Source organism: Botryllus schlosseri, chromosome 9 (assembly GCF_051294905.1).
Source record: "Botryllus schlosseri isolate E-star chromosome 9, Bs_hap1, whole genome shotgun sequence".
Lineage (NCBI taxonomy): Eukaryota > Metazoa > Chordata > Ascidiacea > Stolidobranchia > Styelidae > Botryllus > Botryllus schlosseri.
In genome coordinates this window covers 11,393,438-11,415,462 of record NC_137244.1, presented here as the reverse complement: position 1 = coordinate 11,415,462, position 22,025 = coordinate 11,393,438, and the positions used below count along the sequence as shown (strand labels likewise).

Sequence of the window (22,025 nt, the reverse complement as noted above, 5' to 3'; positions counted from 1 at the left end):
GTAAAAAGTTGCAAAAGTTGCAAAAACGTGACCTAGACTCATTACTTTTGCCTATAGTGATTAGTGATATATACGTAGAGCTGGTCCGTAACTAAGCATATTCCTATCTTTTCGCGTCTACTTTCCGTTGAGTTGACCTTTTTTCGCGTCATATGCAGAAAAAAACCGTCCTCTCGTGCATTTTTCACCATGTTATCTCACCGAACGTTCCAACATTTTCGCCCCCTATCGCCCCTTTGGTCGTTTCTCTCCCTTGTTTCTCAAAAGCATCCACTGTGGGGCGATATCGCCCACGTTGGGAGCCACTTGCCTAACCTATGTAAAGGTTTATAGACAAATATATATATATATAGACAATTGTTGAAAAATAGAACAAATTTAAATTACTGTGTCATATGAGTTATTGCGCCATGTTGCCATATCCTAAAACTACATCTACTTTACACAATCAAAGTGGTTAAAAGTAATTAGTTTACCTAAAACACTGCCAAGTAGAAGAGTAAGTAGTTTATGACATAACCCTCTGAGTATATGCAGTCGTTATGATCTTTTCACTACCATCGCAAAGTTCGTACGTTAGTTTCCTTACATGCGTACTTTCCTTAATTTGCAACAGCATCACAAGGTTTTAATATGACCGGTATATCCACGAGTTTGCGTGCATAAATAAAAACCCCAACCAAACAGAACAGTAAGCAGTCATGCCCGTACTTATAGCGGTCTATTTTGTATTGTTTTGTGTTGTCAGGTCAAAGGCATGTAGCGCACGGAATTCTCGTTCTCCTCGTATTCATTACTGTCTACCGATATTAGTATTACTTAACTTGGTTGCGGATTCGTAAATAGAAGCCTACGATATGGTATATCCGCGAAAGACACGGAATCACGCCATGATTGATAAGTAGGTCGACCCTGCCGTAAGATAACCAAGACAAGTTTGAAGACACCAAAATCATCATATTTCACGCCTAATACCAGTTTTCTCAGTAGAAGAGTATAGGGGTTAATTCAATACCGCACTAGATAACTCCGCCATTGTCACTGAATGTATAACTTACCGATGAATAAAACGAGTTGTGGTTGTTATTGCCGGTTGATTATACTCGCTTCATTGCGCATCACGCTTCATATATTCTTGTAGTAAGCCGCTACGCTTACGGCGGCTTGACTTACGCGGACCCTACCTCGCGATACGCTGCGTGAAAATATCCTCGAGGCTACGTAAGGTATACAACACGTACAGAGTTCGGTGATAGTTTAGCGATTAAGACTGACTGTCTCTAGACTAGTTGAGGGCAACAGGAAATGTTCGTGCAATAATGAATCTAGATGTACGAGCAGCTCTGTCTTCTCAGTCCAGCTGCGTCAGCAACTAATGTCATATTGATCCACCGAAAATTCATCCTTAATGCAGAAAACTTGAGAAGTCCTATCTGGTTTTTCCTTTGTTGCGATGGCTTACTAAGCCGTTACATGCAAAGCATATTTTCTAGGGACTCATAGCGCCGTCAAGTATAAAGTTTCCTAGAACCACGCGTATTATATAATATCCATCAAATTCAAAGTTATGCGGCGTACCTTTCATTGCACTAGTTTCGAGAAGACGCCGGTACCTGCGTGATACGCACTCTAAAATCCATGAAAGTGTTTCTCCCAGGTTCTGTTACCATTTCAGTCGTCCGGATGTTGGTAGATCTTAGCTTACGTTGCAGATTATTCGATGTTTGACTTCCACGATGACGGGCCAATTGCATTGAAACGACAGAGTAGATTGTGCTCACTGTGATATATCCACCATGGCTATACGGGAGCCAACGACGCTGGCAGCAGCGGATTATGCTGTGTTCATTATTATGCTTCTAATATCTGCTGCGATTGGAGTGTACTTTGGTTGTCGCAATAGAAAATCCAAAGCCGGCGTTCAAGAATATCTCATGGGTGGAAGGTTCGTAAAGCATTCATTTATTTCTCCGCTTCCGTCCCGAGCAATAGTTGGCATAGGCGGGTTTCATTTCTCTGATGTTTGCGATGCGACCATCATCTACGTTCCACGTCTCGTTGCTGCAATATTGATTAATTAAGCACAAAAATAAAAAAAATCGCAAAGAGCCATATCTTATGCCCAAAAGAGCCATATATGGCTCGCGAGCCATAGGTTCCCGACCACTGATATATAAGGTATTCCGCCGCGCAGAGCCTGTGTGAATGTATACTTCTGGTACATAGCACTACCGGCTCACTTTTAGTTTTCCCGGAAGGTGAAATTCCCGTCCTCTTTATTTCTATGCACCCGATCCGCTATTCTTGATGGTAGTGGCCAGACACCGCTTATACATTATAGTAGGCGACTCTTTAAAATGACGCTCCTACTGATCTGGTACCTTATTTGCGGGGTTCACATTTCTCATAAGTTTTTATCCTATTTTGAAAAATGAACTAAAAATTTCAGCAATAAACCGCCGATAGCATACGGTTAATTAGCATTCTCGTAATAGTAATTTTTGATTTTTGTCTCCGCCTCTTCCAGAGAATAAGCAAACGATCCCACAGGGGTTGCCATACCTAGATAGGGAGCTCCTGCTTCACATCGTATGGATCTGTGATTACTTGCACTAATTGTAAAACTGCGATCAAAATCCAAAGCTGTGGAATGCCGAATTAATCAACAATATAGACTTTCTTGAAGTCCTACGTCCTTCGTTCAAGGGGTAGCTGCAATATGTGTTTATAAATTTCAAAAGCATATCCACATAAGCCGAAAGTAATTGGATAAATTGAGACCCCCTCCTGGTAACTCTTGAAATTACATGCGGCATTTACAGTTAACAATTAATATCTATATTTAGTTTTATCAATTCACCATACGTTGGTACATGACATTATCCCTCCAGTCTCTAACCTGCTCAGTTTATTTCCTCTTTGTGTTGCGAATTTTATCACCATCGTTTCAACTCATTATCTCAATTCATTTGTCACACCAGTAAATCAGTGTCCTATTTTTGTGGAATAATCTATGTTCTATAATATCCGAGTTCAAACTCTGGCATAGGCCCGTCTAAGGAGGAAATCACGCGGAAGCATCTTCATTCCCCCTCCAGGCACGTCCGGAACACGATATAGGATCATGGCGAAGTGACATTTGCCCACCTAAATACTATTAGTTTACGAATTTTTCGAATTTAAGGTTGGAGCTGGTCCGCTGCTACTGGTTGTAATTGAGCCAAATTTGATGTGCAGCTTAATTGGGCAACCTATAACAATTAATTCACTGTGTTTGTGACATTTGAAACGTCAGGATCTTGGAACATCCCAGTTGCACATGTATAAATCTACAACCAAATAAGCGACTATATACTTGAAGTAATATTGTCGTCGGGATGATCTCTAAGTGTAGTCACTCTACTTACCACCGCGTGAACCTAGAGAAGACGGGACCTGATGAATTTTTCCTAGGCATGTCCTGTCCTAGTATTCAATTGAGTTAGCAGAACCGTAAGAAATTATAGATATCCTTCACTCAATAGCTGTTACCTCGGCGTGTCAATGAAGGATTTCCTTTATGTCATATTTTGAATATTCTTTTGTACTATGACTAACGACTGCGAGTCGGAAGACTACAACATTATCGTCGATGTTTTTCTAAATAGTTAGAGCAGAGTGTCTGTATTCCACATAAATACGATTATCTTATGCACATGCACATGCAGCATATATATATATATTCAGGAATATGAGCTACTTTCCCGTCGCGATTTCCCTCAGTTTGAGTTTCGTATCGGCCGTCACAATCCTTGGTATTCCAGCGGAGATATATATTTTCGGATCTATGTATTGTTGGTGAGTGTTCCGTCCCGTTCATTTCTTAATCAATGCTTCACTTTGCATCTCATAATTGTTGGATTTGGGCCGATAGCTATGATGACCAACGTCCATTTTGTAGTTTTATGTTCCTTCAACAGGTTGGTATTCGGCTCTGTATTGATCTGCGTGCTACCAGTTACAGAGATCTTTATTCCGATATTCTATCGCCTTGGAATAACAAGCAGCTTTGAGGTATCCCAATGTATTGCCAACTACCCGACTCAAATTTAGATCTGATGTTTCTCGCAGTATCTGCAGCTGCGGTACAACTATGGCGTGAGACTTGTGGCCACGGCTGTGTATCTTCTTCAAAATGTGATGTATATAGGCATTATGATATTTGCTCCTGCAACTGCGCTTACTGAGGGTGAGATTATTTTTCACCTGTAGCATTACAACAGTGCTCTTCCGTTCTATATTTAAGAAGTCTTTTGATCCAAGGAGACGCTGGCGTTGCTTGTTTTCATGTCGCTACAGGTTAATAAGTATATCGGTTCAACGCTTTCAAAATTTAGTGAATATCCTATATTTGTCATAATGGTAGTGTATATATCAGAGATGAGCATGGATTAGGATTAGGTTTTGAAAAAACAGGGTTTGTGAAATTTTGTCGGATTTGGATTGGATTTGGATTAGACATTTTTTTCAGAACGGATTAGGATTTGGGTTGGAATTACCTATTTTCTGGGAGATTGAAATGTCGTGTGGCGAATGGCGACAAACTTTATTCAGATCAGTTATTAATGTACCAATTGTTACTAGGTTATCTTGAATCAAGTGAATCGTTGGCTGTGAAAGAAAATTTTCGAATCCCTTCATTGCATAAATTAGTTTTTTTTCTGAATTTCCAGTTGGAATCGGATTGGGATTGGACATGGACTTGAATATGAAAAAGTTATGGATTAGGATTTGGATTTGGATTTTGAGGTTCGGATTTGGATTGGATTAGGACATAGAAATTTCAAATCCGCTCATCTCTGGTATATATATGGCGGTGTATATGTATATGTAATAGTCGTGTATTTATTAATGAATAATTGGACGCGCATTACCGTTTACAGCTACCGGCTTAAGTCTTTGGGTATGTATTTTCTCGATCGGTCTCGTATGCACTTTCTACACGACCTTGGTAAGAGAGATAGTCATTTTAATATATCCACATGCGACGGCTATCTTGGGATGCGTTGTTTTGTAGGGCGGCTTGAAAGCTGTGATATGGACCGACGTATTCCAAGGCTTCATTGTGTTCCTCGGCACTACAGCTACCTTGTTCGCATGTGCTGCCCGAGCTGGCGGATGGAATCGTGTTTGGGAATTGAATTCGGAAACCGGACGCATCGACTTTGGCCGGTAATCTATTCGGGTTTGTGTCACATGATAGATATGGTGTTCACTGCTCAGACACAGCTTTACCCATGTATGTATAGATTGTAGACACAGAAGAGTAATTTCATTTTCGTCGTATGGTTTGCCAACAAACCATCACCGCAAAGTTGATTAGGACCTGCGTTTCGACGCGTGTTGATCATCACGCCATATCTACCGAATTATTTGACTTAACCGTTTAGTGTGCTGACAATGCGTCTTCTGCAATATTACAAAGTAAGTTAAAAGGTGTAAAAGGCAAAATGAAAAGTTCGCAGACAGTGACATAAAGACAACTCGGCTTCCATAAAAGTTTGGACTTCATACACAATGTTGGTGATTTTTGGACAATATTGACCAACTTTTGATTTTTTTACATGTCAAAAATAATCGGCCTAGTTTTTATTGAGAACGCCTACCTTACAGTAAACACGAACCTTGGTGTTATGTGACGACGCCATGCCAATTTCAAACAATATTTTCCGTTAGTACATAACTGTGTAGTCCCACGTAACTTTTTCAGACAATAAATCTTCTTTGTAATAATGGGAAATTCCACGCGCCCTTTATCGTCCTATCAGAAAATGCAACCATGGAATGGTAGCAATGCTAACGGATAGTTTGATGGCATGGAAGGTTATGACTGTTGATGAGATATTTCTCAAAAATAGAATTAGGACTATGCACAGACTATAACTATGAATCGGAGGTAAATCGCGCGGAGCGCGAAAAAAAAATCAGTTGACCCATGGCCATGGTAGGCCAATAGTAGGCCATGGTTGACCGGAGCTTCTCGCCCCTCAGTTTGAGAACGACTGTCCTATAGTATATCTATTCTATATTATATATTGTAACTTGATTTGTTGCGTAAGCGACCGTATTCGAACCTTCAAAGAAGGCCGCGGATAACGCCGAGTGGACTCACGGTCATTGTGACCTAATATAACGAGAGATTAGTAACGGCTAAACTAGTTTACAAAGCAGCTAATAAATGGTTTATTTTCATACTGTGCGTGCTTGCCGCAGCAATAATCTACATCAGCGATTTAATAGTATTATTTCGTTACGTAAGAACATAACTGCGATTTGGCAATAATGGTCAAGTGAAATGAAATGTCGGTATGGCAGTTATTTGCAATATGTGAAATGCATAGCGCATTCTTTGATGATTATATCATTCACACCGTTCTATCTATCTCAGTACAATGGTGCTACATATAAATATACATACAGTACTATTTATCCGTCGTAGATTGTTGCAATCTACAATGACCACATTACATTTCATTGCCTAAAGGTTCGATGGTGATGTCAGAGTCCGACACTCGTTTTGGAGCATATCAATCGGGCTCGGGTTCCTGTGGATGAGCATATACGGCACGAGTCAGTCTCAAGTGCAACGCTACTTGTGCTGCCGAACAGAGGCAGACGCCAAAAAGTATGTGCATTACGTCGGATTTTCGTAATAAATCCCACGCAATTCGCTTTATTGATCCTCGTCAAGCTAGACCAGGGGTGGGCAAACTTTTGAGCTCGCGGGCCGCATTCAACATCTGAATCCATTCGCGGGCCGCACCAAAACGCAATATTGGTATTTGATCACATAGCGAGGAAATGGAGAGGCTTAAAACCAAACATTGCTTTGATGATATCGTACACGCGTCAGAAACAGTGGCGAAATTTCATAGGCTGGTCGAACTCAATAACCAAAGTGTCAAAACTGTAGAGATGAAAGTCGATTGTCCCTATTCTTAGTACAGGATTGAAATTTGAATATGTGAGCAGCTAACTGCTCATAGATTTACTAATTCCACTTCGGTTTAGTGCAAGGACACACAATGCTGCACGCATGCATGCAACGCATGCACGCAAACACGCTTCTACTGTATACCCTAATTCTACGCATGCAGAGAATCGGATAGTTTGATGGCATGAAAGATGACGACCGTGGATGAGAGATTTTTGAATATGAAATTCATACTAAACACAGAGCCACAACTGAGACTGGATGTAAATCGCGCCTAGCGCGAAAAATTTTTTCATTTGAGATCAGCTTCGCGGCCCCTTTCGGTTGCTTTCACGCCCCAAGGGGGCGAGCTGCTCAGTTTGAGAACCACTGCCTTAGAATTATCATGTTGCAATATACTAAGAAAAAGTTGTATTAATTCGATTTTTAGTAAGAATTTTATCAATATTTTTAATAAGTTTCTTCAGACTCTCGCGGGCCGCACAAAACGGTGTTGCGGGCCGCATGCGGCCCGCGGGCCGTAGTTTGCCCACCCCTGAGCTAGACAGTGTAATATTGGCGTTCAGGAGTATCTGGTTAAGCATGGCGGTGTCTGCGTTGATTCTGGTGTTCACATCATTAACCGGATTTGTAATGTTCGCATACTTTGCCACTTGCGACCCGCTGTTCAACAAGGAGATTGCTGCTCCAGATCAGGTTTGCTTGGATAGCATTGGTTTTGTCACACGGTTGTTTCTAAGTAAAGGTTTTGTGTTTATATCTATTCGCACAGCTGTTGCCACACATGGTGATGGATGTGTTCCGCGGGTATCCTGGAATGCCCGGACTTTTCATCGCGAGTGTGTTTTCGGGATGCTTGAGGTAATATTTTTGTAGCATTTGTTATGAAGAAACATCACGCTATGGATTACTCTTGACTGCACAGTGCACACCGTATATCACGGTTTACAGGTTCTCTTTCTACAGATAATATTCAGCGCAAACGTATCTTTTGGGGAGATTCACCTGTACTCATTTCTCCATATTTGTTAACTTGATGACACTTCACCAGCAATCTGTATATGCACAGTGTTTGCCGTGCAATGCGGGTTTATTCACATGCAAACAGCCTATATAAAACGCTGCGTATAATCATGGCCTAGTAAACTCACAGCTGGACAATCCACATTCGAGAGAATAAATTAGTGGACCTATTGCCACAACAACCCTGCTACTGTTTGTGTCTTGCCAACTAATCACTGACTCCCTGTATTTTAAATGTCGCAGGGAGCATTTTTATATCTAGTTCCCTCTCCCTATGTATCAAAGGTACGTGAGTTGCGCTGAACATAAGTTCTTCACATCTACCAACTTATTTACTGTGATGAGTTGGTTCAATGCGGAGATTCCGACCAGCGATCCAAATTGAGTTGCATGTACCTACAGTAAGCCCCCATATAGTTTTCACTCTCGAATGTGAGCTGTCAGGTCACGAATCAAGTAGAGTTCTCGTCGTTGGCAATACAGGAGCTATTCATAGAATGCAATTCAATGAATTAGGCGGTCAATTCACACGTTAAATGCCAGTATATTTCCGCTCGACAGCACCGTATCTTCAGGCATCAACGCGATGGCCTGCGTCACTGTTGAGGACTTTGTACGGCCGTACGTTCAATGGTCAGAACTAATCTTGACCCGCTGCTCAAAAGGTATATGTGCTTTACTTTCCATCACCTATGTCTGCTTCAACTTGGTATATTGTGTACAGGCCTTGTTTTCGCGTACGGGCTGCTGTGCATCGGATTCGCATGTCTGTCCTCACTGTTAGGGGGAGTTCTACAAGCTTCGTTGAGTGTGGTTGGAATCATGGCTGGACCACTACTGGGAATATTCAGTATAGGAATAGTGTTCCCGTGTGCAACTTCAATAGTAAGTTCAAGTAAAATCATAATATGCACTTCGTCGACACACGAACCATACTGGGAAATGCACCCCATGTTTTGTTATAAGACCACATAGACCCTGTACCACGCTCACTAAACATACAATAGAATATTGTCAGAGGTGGTCAGTAACGAGTACTTATACTTTTTTGAAGGACTCAAGTAGTTTCCCGCTACTTGGGTACTTACTCAAGTAGATCTAATTTCCCGCGACTTCTACTTCTACTTCATAATGTTATGTGATCTACTTACTTACTTTTCGCAATTTTCAGTTTGTCAAGTAGACGTAGTGTAATCCTCCAATTAGGAAGATAGCCTGAGGAATTTCGGGGCTGTTTTCACGGAGTATTAACATTTAATTTTCATGAAAATTGAGTAAAGCCCAGAATTTGCGTTGCGCTTCGCGCACAGTGAAGGTGTGACCAATATAATTTCAAGGAAGTATCGGTGAATATAGTTTAGGTAGCGGGTTGCGTGTTTTCGTTCACACCGCATTGTCGCCCATATGAAATATATCATCATAGTATATATTTGACCCATCATAACGCTTGAACTGATATTTCGCAATCTAGCATTTACTTATATTGTAATCTAGCAGTCCATGGCGTGTCCTAATCTGGAAAAGTGGACTCTGACTTTTTTTTAGCTTTAGACCTGTTTTAGTATACCAAACTTTCAGGACCTAAGACATGAAATACATTTTTCGCTTTAGAAGTAGTATTTCTATTTCTCTTTCAATTCCCAGTGTCATACTTTGAGTTCTAAGTAGTTTCAGTTCTTTTGTCGGGAGAACATACATGTTGGAGTATATGAGCAAATGTAGTATCGCCTTTAATTTCCGAAAATAAAGCTATACAATATGGCATTTTTACGATCCACTATATTATTAGTTAACGTTTACTAATCGCCCAAAGTGTTTACACCGTATCCGACAAAACTTCTCCGTATTGCTCTTCGACTAAACTACGGGCCTTATAATATGTGGGAGGGCGTCATACCATGATATTCTCGAAAACGAGCTGTTCAAGTAAACATAGGATTAATATCTCATTTCCATATAAATTCTGTCATTTTCACCCAATGATGTGGACGAATACTTATGCTGTCGAAAATTGGATACTTCATGGTATGCATCAATATGAATCAAGGTCTGCACCTTTCGCATAGCTCAATTTTCAGCATTTGAAAATCCATGCGAGGGAATTACGAACTACTTACTTACTTGTGTAGATTTAAAGTCAATCAATTCTACTGCTACTTCAAGTAGTGTTAGGTTTTTATGGAAGAAGTACTTCTTCTCATACTTGAGTGGATTTTTTCGTTGCTACTTCTACTTGAGTAATTTTCTTGACTACTTTGACCTCCTCTGAATATTGCTAATATCTGTAGTGTCATTATGGATTTTGTATTAAATCATGAAGATGCATCCTGAAATTCAGGAACTGGTCAAGTCTGATTGACTGCTAGAACTAAGCGCCCTTCGACCAAATATACTTTTGCAAACTAATACTTGAGTACTTGTCACTAATTCGACTTGTAATGGAGTAGAAGGTTACGGACTTATTTCTACGTTTACTTAAGTAGCAAGACTAGCAACGATGATTACTACAACAATGATGATATTTATCTCTCGGGATACTGACCAAAGGCACATAACGTATCTGCTATTAATACTGCATGCTGCCAACTTAATCTACTGTTTTCAGGGAGGATGTGCGGGTGTGATATCAGGCATATTCATGACCTCGTGGATTTACATAGGCAGCCGCTTATACCCGCCACTACCGCAATTCATCAGACCGAAAATACGCTTCGTTCATGACTGTCCAGAAGCGTCCGCAAACATTCCCACTCCGCAGGATCCGAGTTTGTGGCCGAGTATTGCTGTCGACTTCTACGCCGTGTCTTATGCGTACTACACAGCCATCGGATATGCGGTCACTCTCGGAGTTGGACTTCTCGTCAGTCTATGCACACGTAAGGATGTCAGCTTGTCCATACATACTTGGATTATGTTCCGTATTGACATATTCCCTAAAACAGGTAGACATCATGAACATAAGCAACAGATATGATTCGCCAACTTACACGTCACAGAAATGCCGGATATCCCACAACAGACTGCACGCACAACAGTTACCAGCATGTGTGGCTACAGCTTACCCCCTAGCAGTATTAGATATCTATCTGAAAAAGCCCGGACTAAAGGGTAAATCCGCTTAAGTCATGGCATTGAAACAGACTTACGACGGAGTCACAATGCGGATTAAGCCCAATGATGGGCTTAAGACGTCTTTTTGAAACCTGGTTTAGTGTTCATCGCTTCCTATCCTAACAGTGTTGACGGCTTGACGCGGGTAACCGCCTAATTTGACGCATCCTTCCCCATATAGTTCTACGCTATAGATATATTACATCTTAACGCTCAATTCGGCAGGGGCAAAACTGGAAGTCCGAGCTCTCAATCACTACAGTCCTAATAACGCTGGAACAAGTAAGAATAGAATGTTGGTGTGAAGTAGGGGAATAGCTGCTGGAACAAATGCAGTACATTCCTCGCGGAAAGAGTGTTTATTTCCACCCTTCTACCACCCCTGATATACGGGTGTGAATATGCACGATGGCACACGAAACCCCCACAATACGGTTCTTGATATAGACCAGGGGTTCTCAACCCGCGGGCCGCATGCGGCTCGCAGACGCTTATTCTGCGGACCGCGAGCTCTTTCATTACGATCGCAATTCCTACCGGCACAGTATTGTTTCAAAATAATTTAGCTACTTAAGCTCTCTTATCGCACCGTCTCTGTTTCATTTGATTTATTCTCATTCTTCAATGTGTTCTGGTTTCTTGATATATGGTCAAGTTTAGATTCCTATTGTTTTGAATAGGTCTTCGGACAGTTCCATTTGGAGTTATACATATCACCTGATTTTAGAAAAAAAGCGTTGCTAGCTAGGTCCCAGGCCCAGCAATCCATATTTTGAGGCATTGATGAGATTGCCGACGACGTTAAAGACGCATGGTTCAAAATTGCTTGGTATATCGCTAAACCCATGAAATCTGATAGAAAAGGTGTGTCTCCAACAAAACGTTACTATACTGTGCGAATCTCCGCTGTTTCCGGAATTTAGCAGCAAGGACTTCACCTAACAAATTTCGAAGCTGCAGTTGTCTGATTCAACCGTGACAGGAAGAGTAACAGCAATGTCAGTTGATATTTTGTCGCATGTTTTGAAACACGTTGCCGCGTAGACTACTTTGAAACCTAGCATTGGACAAAATCCCCGGACATTGCAACGCTAATTGTATTGGGGTATTCTTTTGGAGTGGATATATTTGTAGACGTAATGCTGGCCGAGCAAACGTGGGGAGAGGGGAGAGAGAGAGATATGGTATTATTTTTCGCCTGCACCATCGAGATGCTTTGACTACGAAAATGCGATACGGCCTTTATAGCAAGGTCATCTAGTCTGCATCCCCGTTTTTTTCCTCCGTGCTATCCGTGATTGCTGAGCGCCTAGCAGGATCGCCGCGGATACCAGTTTTCTAGTCTTTGGTCTGACCCGGCCGGAGATCGAACCCACGACCTACCAATTGAGAAGCCGGACGCATCACTATTACACTATCTCGCTCGGTTGAGACTAGCAAACAACATCAACTTGACAAAGCTGACATCTGTAACTATTGGTGCAGGGCATCAGCCATGGAAGGAAACGAGAAGGGTTGATTGGTTTGCTCAGAAATTACCCCGAACATGAGAGCTCAAAGTGACAATGGCCTCTGTAACGAAAAAGTTACCGTAATTTTATACTTGCTCGCTCACGCATTAAAACAGAGAGTTCGGTTCTCTGGTGCAAGGGTTTGAAGGCGCACATACCGACTTGAGAACGAATGCAATGCACGCTTCATGTATAGGGATTTACTTGTTCCGTCGGAAGATGACATGATCTCACTAGAAACAGCAACTGAAAGCCTACGAACGTTGTCCATTAATGCTGTGTAGAATGCATAAAAATGTACTAAATGCCCATATACGACTGGTAAATAGGCTACATTAGCCTAAATATAATAGTAGTCCACAAATATACGGTAATAATGTTCTGCGGCCCGCAGCGGTTTTTGCTGTTAAGATGCGGCCCGTTATGCAAGGAAAGTTGAGAACCCCTGATATAGACCAATGGTTCTCAATCGCCAGTCTACCAATCATAATAAAATTTTAATAACAATTGCCAAATTTAGGAGATTGAACGATTGAAATCTTAATTGGAAAAATAAAACAATAAATTAATTTAGAAATTTTGAACGTTATATAATCTGATCTAATATTGAGTTAATTTGAGTTCATTTTGAGTTTACTGTCGATTCATCATACGTCACGAACACGATGCTGCAAGTATGGAACCGAACTATATAAATTAGGATATAATTCGTTTAGGACAAGTAATATGCGAAACTCGGAATGCCTTTAGAACCAAATCGACGAGATTCGACAGTACGATTTAGGGAGTTCGTCAGTAAATAGAATCTAGTAAACAGCGATGTCGCATTTATTTCACAAGAAACGCAAAATTCAAAATCAAGTAGGTGGTTTTAACAGGACCATTCCTTGCAGAATAGTACCATGCATAACAAGTGCAATGTCAAAGAGACAGCGGCAACTTTGTCATGAAATGTAAGCTCCAATTCCATGTCCTGAGTTGCATATTATGTCTGCAATTACATTCTTGGATGAATTTTGATTTTAGAATTTTACTGGTCCAAAATATTTGTTTTGAAATATTACCGGTCCGCAGGCTAAAAAGGATGAGAACCACTGGTACAGATTAATATTATGTGCGTTACTATCGTCTCGTTTGTGATGACAATTCTAATTCACTGAAAAACCCCAGCTATTTGATGGTGGTTGCATTTTGAAATTGGCAACAACTTGCACACGCTCTTGTAATGCGTGAGCGTAGGAAGATAATCAAGGTCTTAATGCTTTCACAGGAGGATATCAATCTCGCAAAGACGTTCACCCGCGACTTATACGGCCGCTGTTGGATCATCGGATATTCAGGTGCTGGCTCCCGGAGAAGTTTAGACGATTTATGTGGTGCGGCGTCGATCACGACAAAATCGACCCGGCAATCAAGGTGGGTAAACCATTCTGTTCATGCACGTATATGCACATCTAATCAAGCATGCCATATCCAACGACGCGTTCACGACTTCCTGACATCGCATCTGCCCGAAGTCCCGGTCCTGAACATTTTAGCCTACCTTCACAGTTTCGTTGCAGTGGAATTTTAACTGCGATTAAAACCGGGGTTGTAACCAAGTTACAAGGTTCCGAGTCACAAGTCAATCTCACCTTTATAGTTTTGACTCGAGTCAAGTCCAGTAAATTTTAATTCACCACCGATTCAAGCTGAGGGAGGAGTCATAGTCATTGCTTTATGAATGGAGTCTGAGTCTAAGTCATCGGGTTGGCCGATCAGTTTCGAGTAAAAGAATTGTTAAACCAATTTTTCAACTCTGCTTGGGGATATCGAATGCTTCGCATACATAATATACTAATTTCTTCACTTTTAGTAGTTTTGGTCGCATTTTAAAGTTCCTGTACTAATAGACGAAATATCAATATTGTGGTAACTTGACTATTCTTTGAAATTACAATTAAACGGCTGTCTTTGGAGTCACATGATTTGGTCCAATTTATACGCAATGACTCGGGATAAGTCGAGTCCCCGAAAAATCACACTACAAAAGTAACAACCCTGCTCAAAACACAGCATCAATTTAGTCGTCATATACTCCATTTAAAACCAATTTGAACCTCGGCGTTATCATAATTATTTAACTACAGTCGAATTAAAAATAGGAATTTACAGGAGAGCATAGCTATGGCTACCACACGGAGGATTTGTCCTCATTTTTAAGGAAATTCAAGATGTGCTCCGATGACGCCTGAATGTCCTCCTTTTTGGCAATTCGCTCTTCCTCCTTTACAGCTTAAAAGCTAGGATAATGGAAAGAGTCAAGTGAAAATCGGTCTAAATGACGTGAAATAGGTAATACGGACGTTCGAGCGGGTCATTCGTGAGTCGAATGAAAGTGATGACTTTTTTAGTCAACTCAATAAAACGGCTGTTTTCAGTTTCGATCAACTAACTTTTATAATTTGGTAAATGTGCCCCCCTTTCCTGATTCCAATATATGACAACCGTAGCAAAGCTGCATATTGAATTCTGATTACCTAGTTACAACTCGACGAAGTCACTTCGACCATATACCGCTATTTAACTTTTTATCGATTACAATACGCATTTACAAAGATTGTTAACTCATAATGGCACGAGGAAGCCGTGGGTGGTTGGTCAGTTGTCAACAGATCTTAATTAAGTAGATGTTTGGTGTGGTCCGAGCATATTCGCTACCTCTGAAATTGCAAGAACCAGTCGAGTCACAGAGAAAAGGAGTAGTAGGCTACGATGAAATTTGTACGAATCCCGCAAAAATTATTTATGGCCCTTGCCATTACGAGCAATTTTTATCAGCGAGAAATATAGTTTCGTAACTTTCTATTCGTCGTGGAAGCATTGAAACCCAGCATCTTCAACACGTTGCACAGGTCTGCGTATTTGAGCCAGAAGCGAGATTACCGTGAAATACTGATTGACCTGTGGTGTTGTACTAAAAGCCCCGTGAAATAGATGTGCTCGAAAAATACCAAATTATCTTCAATGTAGAGTGTAACTGACATCATATTATTTGTGGTCGCTATTAAAGCTGAATATTCGATTCATAATCGAATCAATCAGCTCTCGATTTGCTCCGCCCTAACCACCGGGCGTAGGAGGGAACAAATGCAAATCATTCATTTCGTCTCAGGTCGTGGAAGTGCCGAGCCCACCTCCGGACAGAATGCTCATGCGCCGCCGCTCAAGCCGAGACATAACGAATTCCCGACGCATGAGCAGGAGGGATTGGAGAGAGGAAAGGAGACGCAGCTCGATGCGAATCATCAACGACGCCAATTCCAGTTTGTTAGCGGACACAGCCGGTGCTTCCGGTACTGTGATGAGCCAGACAACAGTATCGGCCGAGTATGAACTACAATCGGTCGAGTCGAATAGAATGGATTTGTCTCCCGCGAGGAATCAGAAATCTCCAGGGCTGACGCAATCACAAGCGGATGTGTCAAGCAGTGGTCTTCAGTCGCCGACACCTAGTGTTTGGATATGAATCACCCAAACGAACTGGTTCTTAAGCTTGAGCTCTCAATTTTTGGAGTGGCTACGTGAACCCTTTAACCGCAACAGCATCAGTTGGTATGCAATGTTTAGTGATCGATATATCGTCAGTGTGGCTATGGAGACGTGTCGTGTACACTGAAAGACATGATAAGGACAAAGACATGAAACGAGAACAACTGACCCATAAAATCTAGTCCAGGGTTCAGAGACCCCGGGCTAAGAACCCCTGCCACAATCTATTAATGCTGGCTAAACTGTGCGAATATCCCGACATGTAATATAGTGGGATGCGCGATAACGGTTTTAGCATGTGTTGTGGCATCACTACAATCTTCAATTTCAGATTTTTAGCGGTTTAGCGCGTCGATTTCTCCGACCACGTCCGCAGAGTTGCTGACTGGCTGCCTACTTTTAGGAATATCGTTCGCTCGTTTATAACTTTTTTCATACCGTTCGAAAAATGTTCATGGTAGCCTACTTCAACAGTGTAGATTATTATTGAATCACATATCATTTATATCATTCAATAATAAGTATCACAAAAAGATGATGTATTACTTGACCCGGGATTGTCGTAAGATACTGCTTTGCGGTTAGTCGGGAGAGCTTTTGGGGCATCTTGGGCCGCTTGGTGTGCACATGTCACGTGATGAGAGTGTCTGGAGTTGGCTTGGTAAGTGAGTTTACGAGAGAGTGTGTTTATGCATACGGGCGTGGGTGTTTGAGATGAAGCAATAGCGTGCGAGCGAGATGTTTTGTGAGGATATTTGGCGTATATGGATGTAAATGTGGACTGCTCAGCTAGTTTTCTCTGGGTTATCAAGCATGGGATTCGTATCGTGGTCCGTTGACGGGTTGTATATTTTCTTAGGTATACCGATATGGCTATATGTGTCCATTTATTTGACTGTTTAAATTCATCTGCAATAATCATCCGCATGGAATTGCGGGTGGTAATCACCAATTGACGTTATTTTCTTCTAAACCGAATAATCCGACGGCGTTTCTGTTAATGTTTCGAAGACATTGCACTGACAACTGTATACTCTTACAAGCGGCGATTCGCATTACAATTTTCTTCATCTTTCGCGGGCCGCAACGTTACTCGGAATATTAATATCAGTAACATTGTGAAAGCATCTGAGAGTATATTTTGAATGTAATATTTGCGTCGCACCATCCATACACCGATACCTTAACTGATATCGAATCTTGCACCGATCAGAAGATATTTCTGAATTAAGAGTAATTGTTGAATGCGGGTATATGTTAGCTGAAGCTTTGGCAGCCCGCCTGTCTGTCAAGCATCTGTGCAGAATGCGTGATATGGGGAGATAAGACATCTCCTTATATAAGATCATTTCATATGACATATATAATAAGCCTTTGAATCTATAAAAAAAAGATTTAAATCTAAGTGGCGTACATCGTCGCAGTACTCACTTCGAGAACACTCAAAGGTTTCACATGACATACAGTAAGCCTTATGAATCTAAGAAACTAGGATTTAAATCGAAGTGGCTTACAACATCGCAGTACAGTAATCGACGCGATTAGGCAGTCACGCGGAGAACGAACTTTATATAGTTGTCAGCCGATGTTATGAATGTTATGAATGTCTAAAGTTCGTTATCAGCGTGACTGCCTAATCGCGTCGAGCGAGTGCGACGGTGAAGACATCGTGCCATGTAACGGGTTAAGCAGCGGCGGCAGCTGGAGCGTGAAGGTCCTGTGGAAATTTCAATAAAATGCAGCTCAATTACGATGGCGTTCTGAAAAAAATGGCTGCGCTAAATTTTTTTTCGTTTTGCCCTTCAATTTTAGACCACATCATTTTTTGAGCGCAGTTCCCCTTTAAAGTTATTCTGAAATAGTAGTTATGTATGATAGGAGAAAATGGATTTTGTGGCGAGGTTTCAATCCCTTGATTGGGACAGATTAGGATAAAAATTCAGGAATTTCAAATTGGAAATTAGAGTTTGCACAGTAGGATATTTTATTTCTGACGACTGTTCAAACAATGTGAGTCCAGTTTTTAGGCTGTTGTAAAAGTAACCCTATCTGCATTAGGTTCAACATCCAAATCGACTTATTATCTGTTCTACCCGTAGTAATTTAGTACTGTCGAAATTATGATATGATGGAGCGGCGGCGTATCAATACCCTCAGGAAATTTCACGGCTTAAGTTTTGTTTTCTTTCACCATTTATCGTGACTGCTCCGTGATATATCGTTTAGTGTTGTAGGGCCATCTAAATAGGCCTAGGCTACATGTTCTACAAATATTAAATATAGAACGTTTGTCAATAAGAACATCCGTAACTTGGTCCGAATAGAAGTTATTCTTCATATAGGTTCACGTTCGCGTTCTGTGTGAGAACCTCGGAAATTTAGAGGTTCACGTTCACAAACGAACCTTGGTAGGTTCTGCACTGTGAACCTTTTTCATATATTACAATTTTCTACGTCATTAAACAATCTTTGGTTGAAATTCTTTGCATTTCAACTGTAGGCCACTCCATGCATGGCGCTGGTATAGCAGAAAAAAATCAACACTAAACGACATGCATCTTGCCAATCTAAAAGTGTTACTTGCTTTGTTAAAATAGTTTGCTTGAAATATCCAGTTTTCCGTGTTTGAATGCTTAGGGACTCTGCTGTGAGCTTGACCCGTAACCACACAGAGCCCCGTAAATAACGTCGGTGAACAAATACCATTATCCAGCGCTACCGCGCAACCGACGCGCAACGCTGTATACGTAGGTAGTCAGCGAATTTAATATTATTATTATGATTCACATCAGTGGTGCTTATAGCCTGTTTCAGGCTTTGTGCTCCACGGCATTACAAGTTCAATGAACACATTTCTTCGTCTCTTGAATGTTCTTGCACTCTCTCAGGCACTCTCTTCAGGCAGTCTCTGTCTCGCTCGGTTCTTCGTCGTCTCTTTTTGTTGCCGACTTATAGCTCGGCCCACTTTTTGACTGGGCTTTTTCAAGTCACTGCGACCGCAGTGAGGTCGGCGATGAGGAGCCCATATAACCTCCGACACGTAGAAGTAAGTCCGAACCGGGACCACTGTCACTGGTGTCGTGACGCTGGCGCTTAACCAACTGCGCCACTCGCTTTCCCTAGTAGTAGTAGTCAGCGAATGATGCTTATTCAACCAATCAATGAAATTCATATAAAGAATACACGTTGTCTAATATACATTTAGCAGGCGTATGGGGTTGCCGGTGAACCCAGCCCTCGGTGAACCCAGCCTTACAAACTCGGCGCTCGGGAAACTTTGTAATTACGGATTGAGTAAGCGGGGGAGATAACGCGACGCTCACATACTCTACTTGTTTGTTTTGTGGTATTCATGGTGTTTCTCGAATACTATGGACCTTGGTGAATTCTGCCCCCGAACAATTTTGAATTAAAGCTGGGAGCTGGGATATTAGGGTTGACGGAGATAGGATATTATAGGGTTGGTGGAGGTGGGATATTAGGGTTAGTGAAGGTGGGATATTAGGGTTGCCGGACGTGGGATATTAGGGTTGCCGGAGGTGGGATATTGGGGTTGCTGGAGGTGGGATATTAAGGTTGGGGGAGGGGGAATATTAGGGTTGGTGGAGGTGGGATATTAGGTTTGCCGGAGGTGGGATATTAGGGTTGAGGGAGGGGGGATATTAGGGTTGCCGGAGATGGGATATTAGGGTTGGGGGAGGGGGGATATTAGGGTTGGTGGAGGTGGGATATTAAGGTTGCTGGAGGTGGGATATTAGGGTTAGTGAAGGTGGGATATTAGGGTTGCTGGAGGTGGGATATTAGGGTTGGTGGAGGTGGGATATTAGGGTTGCCGGAGGTGGGATATTAGGGTTGGGGGAGGGGGGATATTAGGGTTGGTGGAGGTGGGATGTTAGGGTTGTGGGAGGTGGGATATTAGGGTTGCCGGAGGTAGGATATTAGGGTTGGGGGAGGGGGGATATTAGGGTTGGTGGAGGTGGGATATTAGGGTTGGGGGAGGGGGGATATTAGGGTTGCCGATGAATACAAAATTTCCCGAGGGCAGAATTCACCGAGGGCTGGGTTCACCGAGGTCCGAGTTCACCGAGGGCCGAGTTTGTAAGGCCGAGTTCAACGTCGCGTTCTTTCCCGCGCTTGGCGCTTGCGCAATCCGTGATCACGTGATCTGTTCACGCCGTGACTGTGTGATCTACGCATGCCCTGACCTCCTTACAAGATCGACAAATCAGTTGATAATAACATTATTAGTTTAATAATTCATAATAATACTTGTTAATACACTTAATTACAAAAGTTCCTGAGGGCCGAGTTTGTAAGGCTGGGTTCACCGAGGGCTGGGTTCACTGGTAATCGCGTATGGGCTCCAGCTTGATTTGATATGTTTATTGTATCATAAAAACTAAATCCGTTTGCTACTCCCGTATAACTTCTTAATGGGAATATATCGGTAGCAAGTGTAGAAACCCGTTTGACACTCTGCTCAATATCAATTTAGCAATACTTGAGACGCCGAATACATTGTCCGGTCTGGCCTAGACCGTTAAGAGGTAACATTATATTCCCTTGCAAGTCCTCGTCGAAATTGCTGGCAAAGCGACGGAAGATACTGATTTTATGGGATTATTATATAATTTGATTGCTCCAGTTGATACATTTGGCGACGGTTGAAAAGTCAGTAGGCTACGTACTTTAGCATTGTGGCATACTGTGACCCGAGTTGTCGCTAAGTATTGTGTACATTAATATATCAACTCACTGAATTGCAGAGTTGGAATTAGCAATATGACGTCACGTGACGTCATGAGGTTCGCGTTCACACAGAACCTTTCAAAAAGGTTCGCGTTCACACGAGCCTGAGCCTTTCAGAGGTTCACACCATCCCTATAGGATCCATTATGAACCAGCATATCAGGAATCACAGACTCGATTCGAAAAAGACAATACTTACACAGGAAAGAAGGCAGTACATTTTTGTTTGCACACCACGGCGCTTTGACGACTGCGATTCGAAGCAATCGTACGTGATCGATCGACCCAGCACTATGCCAGAAGCTCCATCGATATTAATATTGTTGATAGAAAGTTATAGATTACGCAATTTCCTGATGAAATTTCCTGATTGTCGTTTCAATAAAAGAAAAGTGTATTTCGTGCATACACCTTTGTGGTGTTGTTGTTATTTATTCAACAAAAAGATCTAGCGCTTATTGCCTGACTGCCTTTTGCACCACGTTCATTGTATTGATATCCTCACGAACTTCCTTGGCGGAAATTTGTTTTCGTTCGCTCTTTATTTTGACTGCTCCCTCATGATGTGGCGTCATTTTGCAGATTTTATCGTTGAGATAAGACCTGCATGTAGTGATAGCATTCTCAGAGACGTAAATAAGAGTTTCACAAGATATATTGTAATCGCATTTCAGATACTTCCTTGTAAAAATATAATCGCATTATATTGTACAGCTCTTAAGAACGATGGAGAATACTCGTTTAGTTGTCGATAGAACGCTGACAGCGGGTGATTACGTCATCTTCGGCTTGATGCTCTTGATATCATTGCTGATAGGAATATTCTACGCGATAAAGGACAGACGCTCGTCTAAGGGGACGGATGGGTATTTAATGGCCGGAAGGTAAAGACATGCAGAGCAGCCATTCCATGTTAATTATTTTATTTATGAATATATATAAGACTATTACATATCGATTTTTGAACGTTATAGTTTCTGAAACGCAGGCTTTCTATGTTCCGACTTCAGTGATTCTCAAGTTACACTGTTTTCGAGTATATTCCAATCATTATGTACATTGCCAAATTTTTGGTAATTAATGTTGCTCATTTATCGTACCAGCTACAACATTTTATTGGGTAGGGG

General features: G+C 41.7%; 2 protein-coding genes across 2 annotated transcripts in view; both read left to right on the top strand.

The window, feature by feature from the left end:
* The first annotated feature begins 1,199 nt into the window (after nt 1–1,199).
* On the top strand, nt 1,200–16,699 carry LOC145446746 (sodium-coupled monocarboxylate transporter 2-like). Its single transcript, XM_080325101.1, has 14 exons — nt 1,200–1,945; nt 3,727–3,837; nt 3,960–4,053; nt 4,111–4,228; nt 4,923–4,990; nt 5,057–5,211; nt 6,524–6,664; nt 7,540–7,669; nt 7,746–7,834; nt 8,558–8,661; nt 8,721–8,881; nt 10,602–10,872; nt 13,889–14,034; nt 15,773–16,699. Exons 1-14 carry the CDS (start codon nt 1,797–1,799, stop codon nt 16,124–16,126), a joined length of 2,091 nt encoding a protein of 696 aa, XP_080181227.1. The 5' UTR covers nt 1,200–1,796; the 3' UTR covers nt 16,127–16,699.
* Nucleotides 16,700–21,573: 4,874 nt separating this feature from the next.
* Nucleotides 21,574–22,025, top strand: part of LOC145446534 (sodium-coupled monocarboxylate transporter 1-like) — a 60,808-nt gene continuing 60,356 nt past the window's right edge. The window contains exon 1 of the mRNA XM_080324871.1: nt 21,574–21,782. Within this exon, the coding sequence (XP_080180997.1) occupies nt 21,625–21,782 (158 nt within the window). The 5' untranslated portion in view covers nt 21,574–21,624. The remainder of the gene's footprint in view (nt 21,783–22,025) is intronic.